The sequence below is a fragment of the Canis lupus genome, chromosome 19, assembly GCF_011100685.1.
Source record: "Canis lupus familiaris isolate Mischka breed German Shepherd chromosome 19, alternate assembly UU_Cfam_GSD_1.0, whole genome shotgun sequence".
NCBI lineage: Eukaryota > Metazoa > Chordata > Mammalia > Carnivora > Canidae > Canis > Canis lupus.
In genome coordinates this window covers 42700593-42717865 of record NC_049240.1, presented here as the reverse complement: position 1 = coordinate 42717865, position 17273 = coordinate 42700593, and the positions used below count along the sequence as shown (strand labels likewise).

The following is a 17273-nucleotide window of genomic DNA, read 5'->3' as shown; positions in this document are numbered from 1 at the left end:
AGAACGATAACTACAACATGATATTGTAGGGTTTATAATATACATTGAAGTAAAGCATATGACAAGAGTGGTGCAAAGGATAAAGCAGTGATAAATGAAACAGCTGTACATGTTTTATAGTTTACATGAAAGGATGCAACATTAATTGCAAGTAGACTGTGATATGGACACATAATGCCTAGAACAACTACCAAAAATGCAAAAGTACAGATTAAAAAGTAACAGAAGAAACAAAAGAATGTTAAAAACATTTTTTTAAGAAACAAAAAAGAGCAGGAAAGGAGCAAAAAAGGAACAAAAAGCAAGGAAAATACAAAAAGCAATATCAAGACAACAGACGTAAATTCAAACATATTAGTAACCATATAATGTAATTTATGTATTTGTTGTTTACACACACCAATTAAAAAGCAGACATTATTATACCAGATAAAAAAGTAAGACACAACTAACTATAGATTGTCTATAAAAGACTCACTTTAGATATAAAAACACAAACAGGTTGAAATTGAAAGAGTGGCAATATATGCATCATGCTAATATAAGCTTAAAAAAGCTGATGTAGCTACATTAGTATTACTAAAGCAGACTTCAAGACACCATCCTAAGAGGTGGAGGACTATTTTAAGATCAAGTCATTAGAAAAACATTAAAATTCTAAGTCTGTATCAAATAAAAGAGCTTCAAATACAAGAAGTAAACATTGATGGGACTCAAAGGAGAAATGAACAAATCCACAGTTATATTTACTAGGCTACTGCTACCTTTAGGATGCTGCATTAGTCTTACACATATGATTTCATTTACTTTTCGCAATTCCTCAGGTTATCTGGTTTATGATAGTTTAAGAGAAACTACTTTTCAGTATTTACCTCATTCATGTGTTGTGGGAATTATCAGTTCCTAGAAAGTTTGAAATCATTTCAATATAAAGTCAATCTAATTCCAAGCCTTTTTTGAAATCATTTCGATTTAAAGTCAACTTAATTCCAAGCCTTTTGTGAAGGTAATTATATAACTGTTTCCATTTTTTTTCCCTTGATCTAGTCAATTTGGGTAATTTGGAATTTTAAAGGGCTTTCCTGGACTTAGTCCTACTGGGATTCTCTCACTTGGATTTCTATCCCTAAGACAAGACACACAAACACAGAGGCACTACATATCAAAAAGCACTACCCTTCTTCACCTCTACTGAATTTCAGTAAAATCACCATTCCCTCTTACCCCTGGGCAGTCACAATTGTTCCTTTATAGGAAGTGCTCTTCTTCCTCTATGCCTGGCTAGCAAGTGTGGACTGTGAGATGTGCTACACAGCACCCTTTACTTTCCTTTCACAAGGCTTATATTTTGTTACTGATTTTAGTAAATTCCATCAGAACGGGGCATTTCTCTCTTATTACATTCCTAGCTAGCACAATCTGCTGAATGAGTTCATTGCTGAATAAGTTCTTCTTGCAGTAGGTTTGCTTAACATATTCCACTTGCCATACAAGTTCTGCTGTATCTTTGTAATTTTATCTTTGCCTTCTCCTTTTTTGTGTGTCCTAATTGGTTTTTCCCACTTTGCCACACATAAAATGTTTTGTTTATGCTTTGGAGGATATGTATGTATTCTATTTTAAATTGTACCAGAGGATAGAGTTAAAGCTTCTTAATTAAAAAAAAGTCCTTAAATGTCTATAACTCAAAGTTTAAAAACCAGTAAGAAAACATTTTTAATTCCCATGTATGCAAAAGGAAGAATTTTATACTTTTATTTCCCAATTCCAGTTCCCCATCTTCCTCTTGTCCGGTTTCTTTTTTATTTATACAATGGATGACCACTTTTACATTCGTATTTTTAACACTTTTATTTTTACATTTTATATAGGTTTTTACTTCTAAACCAGCCAGGGTTCAACAGCAAGGTAAGATGGCCCCTTTGCAGGGAGGCTAATACCTGTCTCCATAGGTCTTCCTGAAGGGAAGGAGAAAGGGCAGGCAGGGTTTGGAGCCTACCAGGTTGAGGTGACCCGGTTATGGTCAATTTTTACATTTATATATTTGTATATGTTACAATGTTAGAGCTCCTTCTAACAGTTTAATACTCATTGCCAGTCCTCTTAAGCCTCAACTTCCTATGCCTAGATCCATTTTTATTAATATTCATCATTGCCTATGCTTCGGGTACTGTTAATATACTACTTCTATGTAATTTAAATGTTAACTTTAGAAGTTACTACATAGCTAAGAGCTTTTGAGTCAAAATATTTTTCAAAGTATTGTCAGACAAATATGACTTTAAAATATTTATTTCTTGGATGCTCACACTATCTTTCCAATTTTCAAGTCACCCAGCGTCTCTAGGTTTGGGTTACTACTGATGAATTCTAACTGGAGCACTATAAATTTTCTCATTTCCAAAAATAATTTTTTAAAAAATATTTATTTTTAAATAATCTCTACACTCAACATGGAGCTCGAACTTACAACCCTGAGATCAAGAATCACATGCTCTACCCACTAAGCCAGCCAGCACCCCAAAATTCATCTTTTTTAATGAAAAATGATTAATATTTTTAGTCACTGTGTTCAATTAGTCCTTTGGTAATATCAACCAGATTGTCCAGTAGAAATCGTAGGCTCGACAGGCTCCAAATCAACTCTTTTTTCCCCCCAAATTGTTGTTACTCTTGTGATTACTGTACCTGTGGACGGTACTACCCTCCACAGTTAAATACTGTCTCTTCCTTCTACCACATGGAATTATTTCCAAGTCCTTGCAGTATTTCCTCATAGATATCTTCCTTTTGCTCTATTTCAGTGCTCCTAGCCTACCAGAGCACTGGCATTCATCTCTTCAGAAATCCCCTTCTTACCTTTTCCTCCAGCTCCTTGTAATTCATCTGAAGATTGATTGGTCATGACATACGGCACCTAAAATCCCTCAATGCTTAGGTTATATTGGATTCCTCTGATAGGTTCAAAAAATCATGATCTTCACATTCCGATTTACTCTTCCCTTCTCTTACACATAAGGATATAGCCATATTCATCTTCATTACCATACATGTTCTATATGAACCTTGGTCAACCTCTGTGATTTCACGTAATGGGTTGGATGACACTCCCACTAAGCTAACTTCTACTCAACTTCAATTTAGAAGACACTTCCTCAGAGGCTTTCTGGGATCTTCATCTCCATCCCAGATAAGGTGGCCCTCTTGTACTCTTATCTCAATTCACATACTGTATTACATAACTGTTTTCTTTAATAATATAGACTTATAAGGATATGGGCTATTTATAGTTTGTTTATATTATCAAGTTTGGTACAGTGCCTGGCACTCTATTTAATTACTTGGTGATAGAAATTAAACGGAATCATCTTTATTTTCATCTATTCTTGTTCTTGTGATCTGCGAGTTTTCATAAGCCTTGTCTTCTTTTGATTCAAATTTCTGCTTTACATTTCGGCATTAATCAAGTTTGATGCATCTAATTTTGCTTCTCTTTTTTAACAGCACATCATTTCTATTTTTCCTGATTTCTACCCATTCCACCATTTTCATGAACTGTACATCTTTTTGGCTAAAATTAAGCATATATTCTAATAACCTGCTATGGCAGTAAACCTGTTTTTGAGCAAAGTTTTGTTTTGGGGTTTGTGTGTGCTATTCTGTTATTCCTAAATTCTACAATTATTTGGGTATACCTGACTCCTTTATAAAAAACATTAAGGATGAAAGGCAATAGAAGAGGTGAAAAGGAAGCATTCGTAACCGAAAAGACAAACTTTTTTGCCACTATCCACTACAGATACATGCAAAGCTCTCTAATACCAAAAAAGGAGCAATAACATATCACAACAAGATTTCTACCAATGTGTCTATTTAAAAATACAAAACAAGTAACACTCTTGGCATTCTCTTAGAAATAAATGATTTTTGGGTGGTAGAACAGAGGAAACACTATATTCCAATGTTCTAAAAACTATATTCAGAGTGCTGGCTGTTGCAAAGTAGAAGGGGAATGGTTATACATACTTCATTTAAGGTTTAGAATTATGACCACTACCTGTCCTATTTTACTTTAACTGAATAGACAATGCTCTTAAGTTTTTTATTCTTCTAGGGGTAATTTTAGTGTGCGTGTCTGTGCATATGCGTACGTATCTGCTGGGTGTATGGAAGGTTTTCCACTGTGCATTTGTACCGCTACTTTGCCCATGATTTTATGCATTGATTCGGTTACTGTTACTAAACTGGGCCAGGAACACATTGCCCCAATTCTGTCCTTTTTGAAGCCAGTAAATAATTAAGTTGTCAGTTAAAATTGAGAAGGGACAGGAGGACCAAGGAAAGGTGATCTTTACTACATTAAAGTTACATGACATTAGCATAAATCTTTGAATAATAATGCCTACATCAAAGCACATATAGGTATAATATCTCAGTTAAGGAATAAGTTTTTAGTAGGTTCCCCAAAATGGTAGTTTTCCTATGTAGGAAAGATTACTATGCTTAAAGTTACCATATCAAAGTTACCACATGGCTCTTTTGCAAAGCACCATAGCAATCTGAAAATGAAAAAGAGTTCGTATTTTCAAATAAACACAAAATAAACCAATTAATTCTGAATAAGTAGTAACAACTTTATTTTAACTCAATGTGCTGAAATGCAAAAAATATTTTCAGCAACAAGATACAAAAAGTATGTATCTCATCATTAACATCAGCTGATTAAAAATGAGGCTGAAAAGTTCAATATAAGTCTTTACACATTTGAATCTTGAAAATCAAGTTCCCCCAAAATTAATTTCTAAATAATTTTAGCAGAATTTTATTTTCAAAAATGGGACTCACTTAAGTTATATCTTCATTCTAAAAAACTGGATGTGAAATTAACTAGGTTACAGTATACAACGATAAACTCTAACAAACAGAAAGATTTAAATATAAGAATTCCTTTTCAAACATAAAATCCACATACTGCAAACAGAAGACACGGTGTGGTGATTTTATTCCTAGTGAAGAGGAAGTCTTCCATATGGTAGGCACTCAATATTTGTTCAACTAGACCTAAAATTGACATCATTCCATGAACACTTAAATAAAGTAGAGCTTATAATCTGTATAAAAGAGGTTTGCAAAATACTCATGTGCTGAAAGTGCAGTCTTTATAATCTGAAAACAGTAAAACCCCCCACCTCCTTTTGCAAGAATACACTGAATATTTTTATTTTATCCATCAAAGAGCAAGAATGTCTGAGTCAGAATAATTCACCTTTCAAACACCTTGTTATGAGGAAAGCTTGCTGAGTTGGATTTTAATAAAATAATTTACTAAAGTCTCTAGTGTCCACGGGGTAGCAAATACGATCCACATTTTTATAAAGAATTTTACTTAGTTTTACATTTATGCACAAAACTTACATGGGTAAATAAATCAGTAATTATTTGGCAATTTAAATTCTAACTTAGGTCTAGTTTAAAAATAAGCTAATAATGTTCATGACAAGTTTTTAAGAGGTCTTTGCAAATATTTTAAAACTTAACTTTAAAACTGATGTCCTAAAAAGGCACTGTTTTCACATTTCATCATGCAATAAATGGTCACATTTGAAAATTATAATTTCCTGTCAACCAATTGTACCCCAAAATAAAGCACATTTAATGAAATATTTCAACTAACCTGAATTCTCAACATTTAACTGAGTCCTATTTTCAGAAATTCACTCTTCTGAACATACCACACACAAGTCCAAGCAAACACAAGTACGTGCGCACACACACACACACACACACACAAATGACATAATACATGCATGGTTCTCCAATTACTATTTCAATCAAGACAATGACACACGAGTATTCAAGGAGGTAACAATGGCAAGCCATAACATTATGGCACCTTCATATTTGTGCTCTAAATACCAATATATGTTAAAATTTAAAAATGAAAAAGGCACAAATATAGTGTTTCTGTATCTCAAGCTGATGAACAGTTCTCCAATGGTTACTTTGATAACATGTAACATTTAAAACGAATCACTACTTTTCTAAGGAAAGCTCTGTTTAGGTGATAAAAGGTAAACAAGAGCAGGCTGACAAAAGGCAAAACTGCTCAGGACAGAGTCTGTGCCTACAGAAAACAATGTGTGTGGTTTCAAAATGAAAAAATAAAAAAGTCTATTAGAGCACTCACATCAGAATACATTAAGTTTTTTTCATTGCCTCAAGAACCCACAATACCAACAAAAAACAAAACAAAAACAAACCTTAATAAATAAAAAGAAAAAATAAATCAACTATGATATGATTCTGTTAGTATAATGATAGGCATTATATTATCTAAAAAGTGGACATTTCTACAAACGTGGATATTCTCACAGCACAGTGTTTGACGTTTTTGGTACAAAATGTGCTACCAAACTTAAAACAAAAAACAACTTTATAATAAAACCCTTAAGATTTGCAATAAACACTAAAGTAAGTAGGTAGGAGCAAGCCGCAGTGTTCATTATATGGGTATTACTGAAGTCACTATGGTTAGAAATGTAGATGCAAGCAGTGAATTAATTCACAATGTGCCTGTGTGCATTTGATATAAACTGATACACCAGTACTTTTGATGTATTAAAACAAGGTTCTATAGCCTGAGGAATTTTAAGACTGTGGCAAAATATCAAAATCTTAACTTGTATATGTATGTGTGCATATTAAATTTGTACATTGTAAATTTAATGGACTCAATCTGGTTAAGGAAGTAAGTTTCTGCTGCCTCCAATATTCTTACACAAGGTGGAGTCCAATAATATGTAAGAATCCTTCCATCCCAAGAGATTTTTCTTCAGATTTAACACAAGAAAGATTCCAATTAAACTACACAGAAAGAAATGAAGATATCTGAAAATATCTTTTCAAACTACAGTTTGTTGTGGATAACACTTATTTGACAGTCTATGTTTAATGTAAATATGAATCACTCTTTATATAGTAAGACTGCTTCAGTGAATACCTAATAAAGAGATAACAAAAATAAAATCTATTTTAAAACCCCGGGCTTCATTTTTTTTGTCCTAAATTCAAAAATTAAATAAACACATCATACAAATTTTAATTTGGAGAATAAAGTATATATGTGAATATATAAGAATATGCGTTTTTTTTTTTTTCCAGTGACACCTTTTCCCTTATGGTCAAGTATAAACTTTGCCTAAGAAGCATATTGTCACTATTACAGGAAATCAGATGCAGTGACTTGCCACTGATCATTCCTATTTCTCTGGGACAATGCACCAGAACAGACCTCCACTGCGAACAGAGCTATCTAAACACTGAATATGTGTATGTGTTTAAAGCTAAATTCATTTATAATAAAGAACTGGCCCATGAAAAGCAGTTTATAAATAGTTTATCCTGTTCACATTATGCAGAATTTCAATATCATCCACAATGTTAGTACAGTAACTGAAACAGAAAGGAGAAAGCTTAGGGGGGAAAGAAAAGGTTCAGAGTGTGGCCTAACATATTTCTAAGGGCTCTCTCTCCTTTAGTCTGCAAATAATATCAGTTCACTGTTTTCAGAAGGAGAGTTTATTTTTGTTTATTTGTTTATTGTTCAAATCGCCTTCTCCAAAGTGTGATAAGGATTTGTTTATTGTTCAAATCGCCTTCTCCAAAGTGTGATAAGACAGGAATAAATTCAATGATAAATATCTGAAATTCAAACCAATTAACTATAATCAAGAATATCTTTCTTATTATCACAAACATCCCAACTGCCTCCATCGATCTTAAAAAATTCTTTCAAAAGTTAAGACACAATTAATTATACCCTATTAATACCCTCAAAAACAAAAAAAAAATATATGTACCATTTAGCATACAAAAGATACACATTAAAAGTGCATATATTTCTTAATTGGCCCACTCATTAATTTTACATTTGGTCATCCTTATTTTCAACATGGACAGAATTCTTCATATAAATGTAGGTCACTATAAATTAAAAAAAAAAGTTAGTTCCGCACAAAACATGCTTTCTTTTTATTGAAATCTTAACCTCAATCAGTTCTCAATCATTGTAAACCTGAATAAACCCACAAAAAAAAAAAAAAAAACAAAAACCACCCCCCCCCCCCCAAAAAAAAAACACACAAGCAAAGGTTTGTTATGCTTCTCTTAGTTTGTTGGACAGTCAACACACAGACAGACATCACAAATTTTACTAAAAATTTGGGCCAACTCATTGCATATTTGCCCCAGAAATGAAAAATAAATTAGAATTGAAGCAGTGTATTGCCGTAACTTACCTTAAAGGTAAGCAGGTTCTCCTATATTTATAGAACTTAGACTGGAGACATTATTAGTAATCTCCAATACAAGTGCTTTTAAGAAGAACCTAGTTTTAAACTTTGAGACAGCATAGGACAAACCTATAATATTCATTATGCTTTTCTCAAACTAATGGAAGATCCTTTTGAAACTTAATATCTTCAGTTATCAATATTACTGCATTATGGAGCTAGTGCAATCCTGCATAGCCTTAGTCAAAGTGACAAGGCACAATAAAAAATTAAAGTATATGAACAAGAGAAGTCACTGAAGATAATTTAAGGCCTTGAAGTGAATTAGAGTATAATCAGTCTAATTTAAAGCTGAAGAATAAACCATAAATTATCCACCTGAAATGCAAGCAATATGCTTTTTCAGCTTCTGTTCTGTGGACAAGACAACAGAAACAACTCTTGTTTATGGTTTGTGTATTAGAATCCTTCTGGACCTGGAGGAGTAAAAGTCAATTCCATTTTTCTACAGTTCATGGAAGATTTCAGGACTGTTTTAGCCGTTTGCGTGGAATGCCAAACTGTGGACACTGTGCAGACGCTAGTGCTCGGAAGGCTTCTGCTACTAAATGAGGGTGAGACTGAATCATGGACTTCCACCCTGATGTTTCCATTATGTCCGCTGCTTGGCTGAAAAATAAAATTAAGTCATATTTATTAAAGAGTTCTTTTCAAAATATTGTTATTTTAAAAAACAACTTTCAAATTTCAAAATGTTTTAAACACTTTGCCTCTCTATGTCATCAAGCCCTGTGAATTCATGAAAATACCACCTTTACCTTACTGGTATATTTTCTGTTGCAATGCAACTATTAAATTCTTCTGGAAGTGCTAAACTCTGGAAGTATGTATGTGATACTTTTCTCCATAGTCCCAACTTCCATTGTTACCATTTCTGTACTAGCTCTTTCAAGAGCTCTTTTTCCTGGCTGTTACACACAGGTTTTCTCTAAAGTTCCAAGGTTGGACCTCTGCTCTTCTCCCTTAACTTTCATTATTCATCCTATCGTATCCACTCTTCACAACTGTAACTATCATATTCCAATGATGGTAAGGACTGACTTGCTAAATCCTAGACCTCACCACAAGGTACATTCCCAACCACCTTTTTTCCTTATTTTGCTAGGGTCTGAGGACCTACACTTTCAGAATTGTCAAATAAGAACTCAATAGGTCCCTCTCCACACTTAAGTTCTTCCCTTATTTTCAATCAGCTAATGCTTTCACCATTACCCAGTTATTCAAGTCAAAAAATGTGAGAAATTCTAGACCCCATTCTTTTCAATCATCACTATTTTAATTCCCCAAGATATTTCAAATACCCAGTTAAGGTTCACATCATTTTGCATTTGGATTATCATAACAGTCTCCTAATTTGTCTTCTAGTTTCCTATCTTGCTCCTCTCAAAAGAGCTTTCATGAGCTGTGTTAGTAACAAATAGGTCTATATTATATCCTCTGGGATCTTCTCATAACCTCACTCTGATCCTATACTTTTCTTATCACCAAACTTTGCACATCTGATTCCCTTTTGTGTGGGATAAACTTTTACACTTCTTCCCTCTTCTTTACCAGGGTAACTCTTAGTAATACTTCAGGTGTTTATTTATACAATAATTCTTCAAAAAAGGCTTTCTTCCCCTACTTCTTTTACTATATGCTTGGATGGGTATGCTATACTTATATCTATTGTTTCACTTTATTTCAATTACTTGTCTAGTTCCTATTCGCCTCCTGCTAAACTATAAACTCCATGAAGGCAGGGGAAACATTTGCCATGTTCACCACTATATTCTTTGTATAAGCACAATGCCTAGGGTATTTACTGAATAATAAATACAATTATCTGTCAAATGAATCATCACTTACTGGTTCATGCTTCTACACTTTGGATTGAGCTATCCTTTCTGTTCACAATGTCTGTTATTTCCTTCTTAGTTTTGCTAATTCCTATTCATGTTTAGAAGACTCAGATGTCACCCAGGAAGCCATCCTTAAACCATCCAGCCTGTACATATCTTCTATCACATTACTTACCACATTTTAATGAAATAATACATTCATGTACTTGTTTTATTTCATTAGATAAATATCTCAAGAGAGGGATTTCTCCCAATTGTTTTTATATGCAATGCCCTAGCATAGTGCTTGAGACACAACAGTTTGGTTTGTGGAACCAAACAGTAGCTAATAACAAATCAACTTTTTTCAATCTGCCTGACATCTTATTACCTGCATGTCACTATGTTTATAATTTTAACTGTTTAGAATCATATAAATACCCCTGAATATACCTGACATTTTCATTTATTTAATTCAACATATATCTATTGAAGATCCATATATACCATAGCTTCACCAGGGGATATGAAATAAACTGGTACTTTTTAACAGTGAAAAAAGTTGCACAATGTAAAATATTTTAACAGAGTAAAACTAGAACTTGAAAGTGGCTAAGCATCAAGAATCATATAATTATCATTTACTGCTAATAAACTATATTTTAAATTCAAATGGATTTTTAGGATCATATTCCAGGATGATAATGTATTATCATACACTAACCAATATAAAGAACAACCAATAACTTGAAAGTATAGTCACTAATGCCTACTTTGTGAAAACAGAATTTACAAATTCATAATAGTTCAGAGTTAACCAATATCATATAGATAAAAACAGATAACAATGGGAAGTAATTAGGTCAACGCTCCTTTTATTGTCTCTAACTTTTTTTTTTTTTTTACTTATATCACCTTTTGATAATGTGTGAAAATGGAATTGAAGGATTTACAAGGCAAAAAACCAATCAAAAGCAGGTACAAAATCTTGACACTATCAAGTCTTCACCTTCTGATTTTGAAAAATTATGAAAAGTAGACAAATCACTCCAAAAATGTGAGAAGAAAACATAAGAAGGGAATAATTAAGTTTTAGTAGTTCACATTCAGAAGGCCCAGGCTTAGGAAGATGTAACAACTACCATACCTCTTACAGTTTTACCAGGGAAAGGAAAGAACAAAATGCTACCATTTGGAAACATTAGGCAGCTCATCTAAAATACCATGTGATTCAAGGTACTTGGTTAACTTAAGAAGCAGTGGGTGAGGATTCAAATGAAAAGACTTTCTAGGCAAATCTGGAGGGAACACTCCTCAGAGGATAAAATGAGTATTTCCCACATTTTTAGAAATGCTTACTGAAGGGGCAGGGAAAAGATCCCCGGTAGCCATTGAAATACCTGGACTCAGCTATATACTATGAGCATATGTGCTTAAGAAATTAAAATGTCCATCCCAGTTCACATTAAAAGCTGATCTACAAGGGAGCATAGCCTCAAGAATCCACTAAGTCAAATTATTATTTTTTAAAATTATTGGCAGTTTCATATAACTAATATCTGGATTCATACTTATTGCAGATGAGCAAAAGGCTATGCAAACACTTAATTTCATGTATGCAGATCAACTTTAAGTCAGAAACTGATGTCATCTTACTTGCTGTTCCAGTTTTTCCCATCTTTACACCCAAGCTGTCGAAGTACACTGCACCTGCATTGAAGATTTAAACACACTTAAAAAAAAGTCCGGTGAAAAAAATGTTGAAAGTGTCAGTCCACTGAAATACAGGCATATAGCTTACCTATTAATAAAGTCTATGGCTTGTGCTTTCAACTGTTCTGCACTGTGCAAATCTGCAAGGACAAGGGTATCAGCAACATTTTCTACTGAGAGGTTACTACACAAAGCTTCTTCACACATGACCTTCAGCCGTTCCAGTGCATACTATCCAAAAGGAAAACATAACAATTAAACATTTACTCAAACTACCAAGTTTTAAATACCTGGTACTTGTAACTTACAAAATACTTGATATCTGTAACTTAGAGAATAAAGTTAAAGTACACTACACTCTGAACTGAAAGTTAAAAAAGTCTTAAAGTTATTTTAACCTAATATTAAGGAGATACAAATGATGAATTCAAGATAAAGAGCAATTTTCTTTAGGAAATCTCAATTTGTGCAAAATACATACTGTCAATTTTAAAATCAGGGTTTTAATTCTTTTAAAAAACTCTTCTTGTTCAATACTCTTAATGAGTGAATTTCTATTCTCTATTAAATGCCAAAGTGTATCAGCCAGTACACTGTATACTGCCACTGCTCAATCTTGAATAAATTCTAAAACTGAACAAAGCACTTTGATAAACAGTTATTATGACAGCTCTAGCAGCTTTATTAAAAGTAAAATTGATATACAACAAACTGCACATATTTAGTTTATATTTTGATAAGTTTATACTATATGGTATTGTTAAATCATGACACTGAACATATTCATTATCCCCAAAAGTTTCTTCCTATCTATAATTCTCCCCTCTTGTGCTACCCCAAGCGACACCTCTGATATGCTTTCACATCCTTGACCATACTTAATATGGTCTTTGTAATTTCAGCTTACAGTATGCATATAGAAATATCTCATATGGTTTTAATTTATATTCCCCATAATAATTAATGATGTTGAGCAACTTTTGATGTAGTTAACTGACATTAGTTCAGGAAGTGTTTGTTCAAGTATTTTCTCTATTTTTAGAAGAAAAGATTGTTTTCTTATAATTAATTCCTGACAGTTCTTTATATAGATTGAATACAAAAGTCCTTCAGCAGGGGCACCTGGGTGCCACAGTCAGTTAAACAGCCAACTCGTGCTTTTGGGTAAGGTCATGATCTCAGAGTCATGAGATCAAGTGCTATGTCAAGCTCCTTGCTCAGTGAAGAGTCTGCTTGAGATTCTCCTCATCTCCCTCTGCCCTTCCCTCTCCTTATGCAAGTGTTTTTTCTCTCTCTCTAATAAATAATCTTTTTTAAAAAGCCCTTTAAAAAAAAAAGCCCTCTAGCAGATATATTCTGAATAAAAGCTGCTCATTGGATATATGCTTTGCAAAGTATTTTCTCCTAGTTTGTGGCTACTGTTTTCATTCTCCTGTGTTTTCCTGAAGTTTTTAAAACTTACATAAGTCTAATTTATCCATTTTTCTTTTCTGTGTTTGTTGTTTTCTGGTGCCAATAGCTAAGAAGTCTTTGCCAAACACAAGACTGCGAAGACTATGTTTTCTCTTAGAAGTTTTAGATTTTAGGTTTACAATCCCTTTTGCATTACTTTTTTATTTGGCTTGAAGTTCATATAAAAAGTTCACTTTTTTTCAGGCATTCAGGTATCCAACTGTTCCAACACCACTTGTTGAAAAGACTATCCCTTCTTCACTTAATTGTCTTTTCACTTTATCAAATTAGATATCCACATATATGATAGATTGTTTCTATACTTTCCATTCTGTTCCAATAAATTGTTTCTCTTGTCACCAATCAACATGGTCTTAAATGAAGCTTTATAAGTCTTGTTACCATGCAGTCAGTTCTAGTACTCCATTTTGATCTTTTTCAAAGTTATCTGGCTGTTCTAGGTTCTTGCACTTGCACATAAATTTTCAAATCCACTTGTCAGAAAGCAAAATAAAAATTCTGTAAGGGACATGCTGGCTCTACTAATGAATTTTAAAAACTGAAATTTAACAATATTAAGAATACTAGTCCATAAATTAATTTTTTAAAGATTCTATTTATTTATTTGAGAGAGAGAGAAGAGGGGAAGAGGGAGAGGGAGAGGGAGAGGCAGACCCCTTGCTGAGAGGGAGGCTAAGGAGGGGCTTGATCCCAGGACCCTGAGATCATGATCTGAGCCAATGGCAGCTGCTTAACTGACTGAGCCACCCAGGCACCCCCAAATTTCTCTCCATTTATTTAGGTAGTACCTGAATTTCACGTACCAATATGTTATAATTAACAGGTTAGTTTTGATCTTTTGACAGATTTATGCCTATATATTTAATATTTTTGATGCTATTGCAAATGTCATTTTTAATTTAAATTTTTATTGAGATAGTTACAGGTTCATGTACATTTGTCAGAAATTAGTAGATGCCAGCTTAGGAGAAAGATGGCAGTGGAATAGGAGGACTCTAGGCTCCTCTTGTCCCAGGAACACAACTACATAATTAGACTCATCCTAAATACGCTAGAAATAGACTGGAAGACTGACAGAACAAACTCCACATAAGGGAGAGAAGAGGTCCACATGGATAAAGGGAGGAACGTGGAGATATGGTTTAGGGGAGAAATGGCTGGTGGGTGCTATGGAGGGGAGGGAGCTGTGTTTATGGAGAAGGGTGAGAATAGAGGAGCACACAGGATAATGCAAAGGGGAATGTTTCCACAAAAATACTGGCTTGCAAAATGAGAGGAGCTGAAATTCATGACTTCCTACAGTACACAGATTTTAACGGTCCGTGGGCTTGGCCAGGATAGAGTTTGGAGGTTACTGTCCTGCTCCTTCCTGGACGGAAGGCAGACAACAACCTAGGCACAGGCTGTGTGAAAACAGCAATCTGAACTACGACTTGGACACACCTGGGTAAGAGTATTTGCTCTTCTCTGAGAGCATCCCCAAGAGGCAGCATTCATAGACACCTCTCCTAGAACATAGGAGCTAGCCAGTGTCGGCTAAATCCTCCACCCCTCAGCATAAACACAGAGACAGCACAGCACCAATACTGGGTGCCTTACTTGTTAACATCAAGCCCTACTCCCTTGCACTCTCCAGGATCATGCTTCTCAGTTAAGCTTTGATGAGTCCCAAACAGCAGGTCCTTCCTTCCCCCAGGAAACCAGCACAAACCCCTGCCCATAATATGGCAGGGCCAGGCACTTCTCAAGTGCACACAGGACATTCTCCAGAATAACGACAAATTAGGCTACACAAATTAGGCCTTAACAAGAACAAAAAAATCTGAAATCATACCATGCATCCTTTCTGACCACAATGCAATGAAACTACAAGTCAACCACAAGAAAAAACTGGAAAGACCACAAATACAAGGAGGCTAAACAACATGCTATTAAACAATGATGGGTCAACCAAGAAATCAAAGAAGAAATTTAAAAAAGAAAAACAAAAACAAATGAAAGTGAAAACACTGGTCTAAAACCTTTGGGATGCAGCAAAAGCAGTCTTAAGAGGGAAGTATATAGCAATCCAGACCTACCTTGAAAAGCAAAAAAAAATCTCAATCTAACTTTTCACCTAAAGGAGCTAGATAGAGTAAACAACAGAGCAAGCCTAAAGCCAGAAGGAAGGAAATAATAAAGATTAAGGAAGAAATAAATGATACAGAAACTTAAAAAAAAAAAAAAAAAAAAAAAAACCAAGAGAACAAATCAATGAAACCAGAAACTGGGGAAAATTAATGGAATTGATAAATCTCTAGCCAGACTTCCTAAAAAGAAAAGAGAAAGAACTCAAATAAAATCGCAAAGTGAGAGGAGAAATAACAATTGATGTCATGGAAATACAAACAATTTTAAGAGAGTATCATGAAAAACTATATGCCCAACAAATTGGCCAATCTAGGAAAAATGGGTAAGTTCCCAGAAACATATAAACTGCCAAACTAAAACAGGAAGAAATAGAAAACTTGAACAGACTGATAACCAGCAAAGAAATTCAATCAGTAATCAAAGAACTCCTAACAAAGAGAAGTCCAGGGTCAGATGGCTTCACAGGCCATCTTTAATACCTATTCTTCTCAAACTATCCCAAAAAATAGGAAAGGAAGGAAAACTTCCAAACTCATTCTATGAGGCCAGCATTATCCTGATACCAAAACCGGATAAAGATACCACTAAAAAGGAGAACTACAGGCCAATATCCCTGATGAACAAAATACTGCACACTGAATCCAACAATACAATAAAAAAGAAAATCATTCACCACAATCAAGTAAGATTTATTCCTGGGCTACCAAGGTGGTTGGCTCAGTATTCATAAATCAATCAATGTGACAGATCAAATTAATAAAAGAAAGGCTAAGAACCATGTGATCATTTCAACACATGCAGGAAATGCATTTGACAAAGTAAAACATCCATTCATGATTAAAAACCCTCAACAAAGTAGGTTTAGTGGGAACATATCTCAACACATAAAGGCCACATATGAAAAACCCACAGCTAATATCATTCTCATTGGGGAAAAACTGAGTCTTTCCTCTGAGGTCAGTAATAAGACAAGGATGTCTACTCTCACCATTTTAATTCAATATACATAGTCCTAGCCACAGCAATCAGACAATAAAAAGAAATAAAAGGAGTCCAAACTAGCAAGAAGTAGTAAAACTTTCCCTATTTGCAGAAGACAATAAAAAATCTGAAAGGCTCCACCAAGAAACTGCTAGAAGTTGTACATGAATTCAGTGAAGTCTCAGGATACAAAATCACTGTACAGAAATCTCTTCCATTTATTTCTAAACACTAATCATGAAGCAGCAGAAAGAGAAATTAAGGAATCCATGTCATTTACAACTGCACCAAAAACAGTAAGATACTTAGGAATATACCTAATAACAAAAGAGGTGAAAGATCTGTACTCTGAAAAATATAAAACACTGATGGAAAAAAAAGATGAGCAAGAAATGGAAAGGCATTCTATGCTCATGGATTGGAAGAACAAATATTGTTTAAAATGTCTATGTTATCCAAAGTAATCTACATATTTAATGAAATCCCTATCAAAATTATCAAAAACATTTTTCACAGGGCTGGAATAAACAATCATAAAATTTGTATGGAACCACAAAAGACCCTGAAACCAAAGCAATCTTGAAAAAGAAACGCAAAACTGGAGGCATCACAATTCTGGACTTAAGTTGTATTACAAACCATAAAAATGCTAAAAGAACACCAGCAATAACATTTGGCCACACCAACTTCTTTCTGCATGTCTCCTAATACAAGGTAAACAAAAGCAAAAATAAACTATTGGGACTTCATCAAAATAAAAATCTTCTGCATAGCAAATGAACCAATCCACAAAACTAAAAGGCAA

At 34.0% G+C, this 17273-nt stretch overlaps 1 protein-coding gene across 4 annotated transcripts in view; it reads right to left on the bottom strand.

Annotated features, from left to right (window-relative positions):
• Positions 1 to 4613: 4613 nt before the first annotated feature.
• SPOPL (speckle type BTB/POZ protein like) overlaps positions 4614 to 17273 on the bottom strand; it is a 67066-nt gene continuing 54406 nt past the window's right edge. For 2 of the 4 annotated variants that reach the window (XM_038565101.1, XM_038565102.1), the window contains exons 9-11: positions 11973 to 12115; positions 11828 to 11881; positions 8816 to 8960 (exon numbers count right to left, since the gene is read on the bottom strand). In XM_038565101.1, coding sequence (XP_038421029.1) covers positions 8816 to 8960; positions 11828 to 11881; positions 11973 to 12115 — 342 coding nt within the window. Of the gene's footprint in view, positions 8961 to 11827; positions 11882 to 11972; positions 12116 to 17273 lie in introns of all 4 variants that reach the window. The other 2 variants (XM_038565103.1, XM_038565104.1) reach the window with 2 other exon arrangements.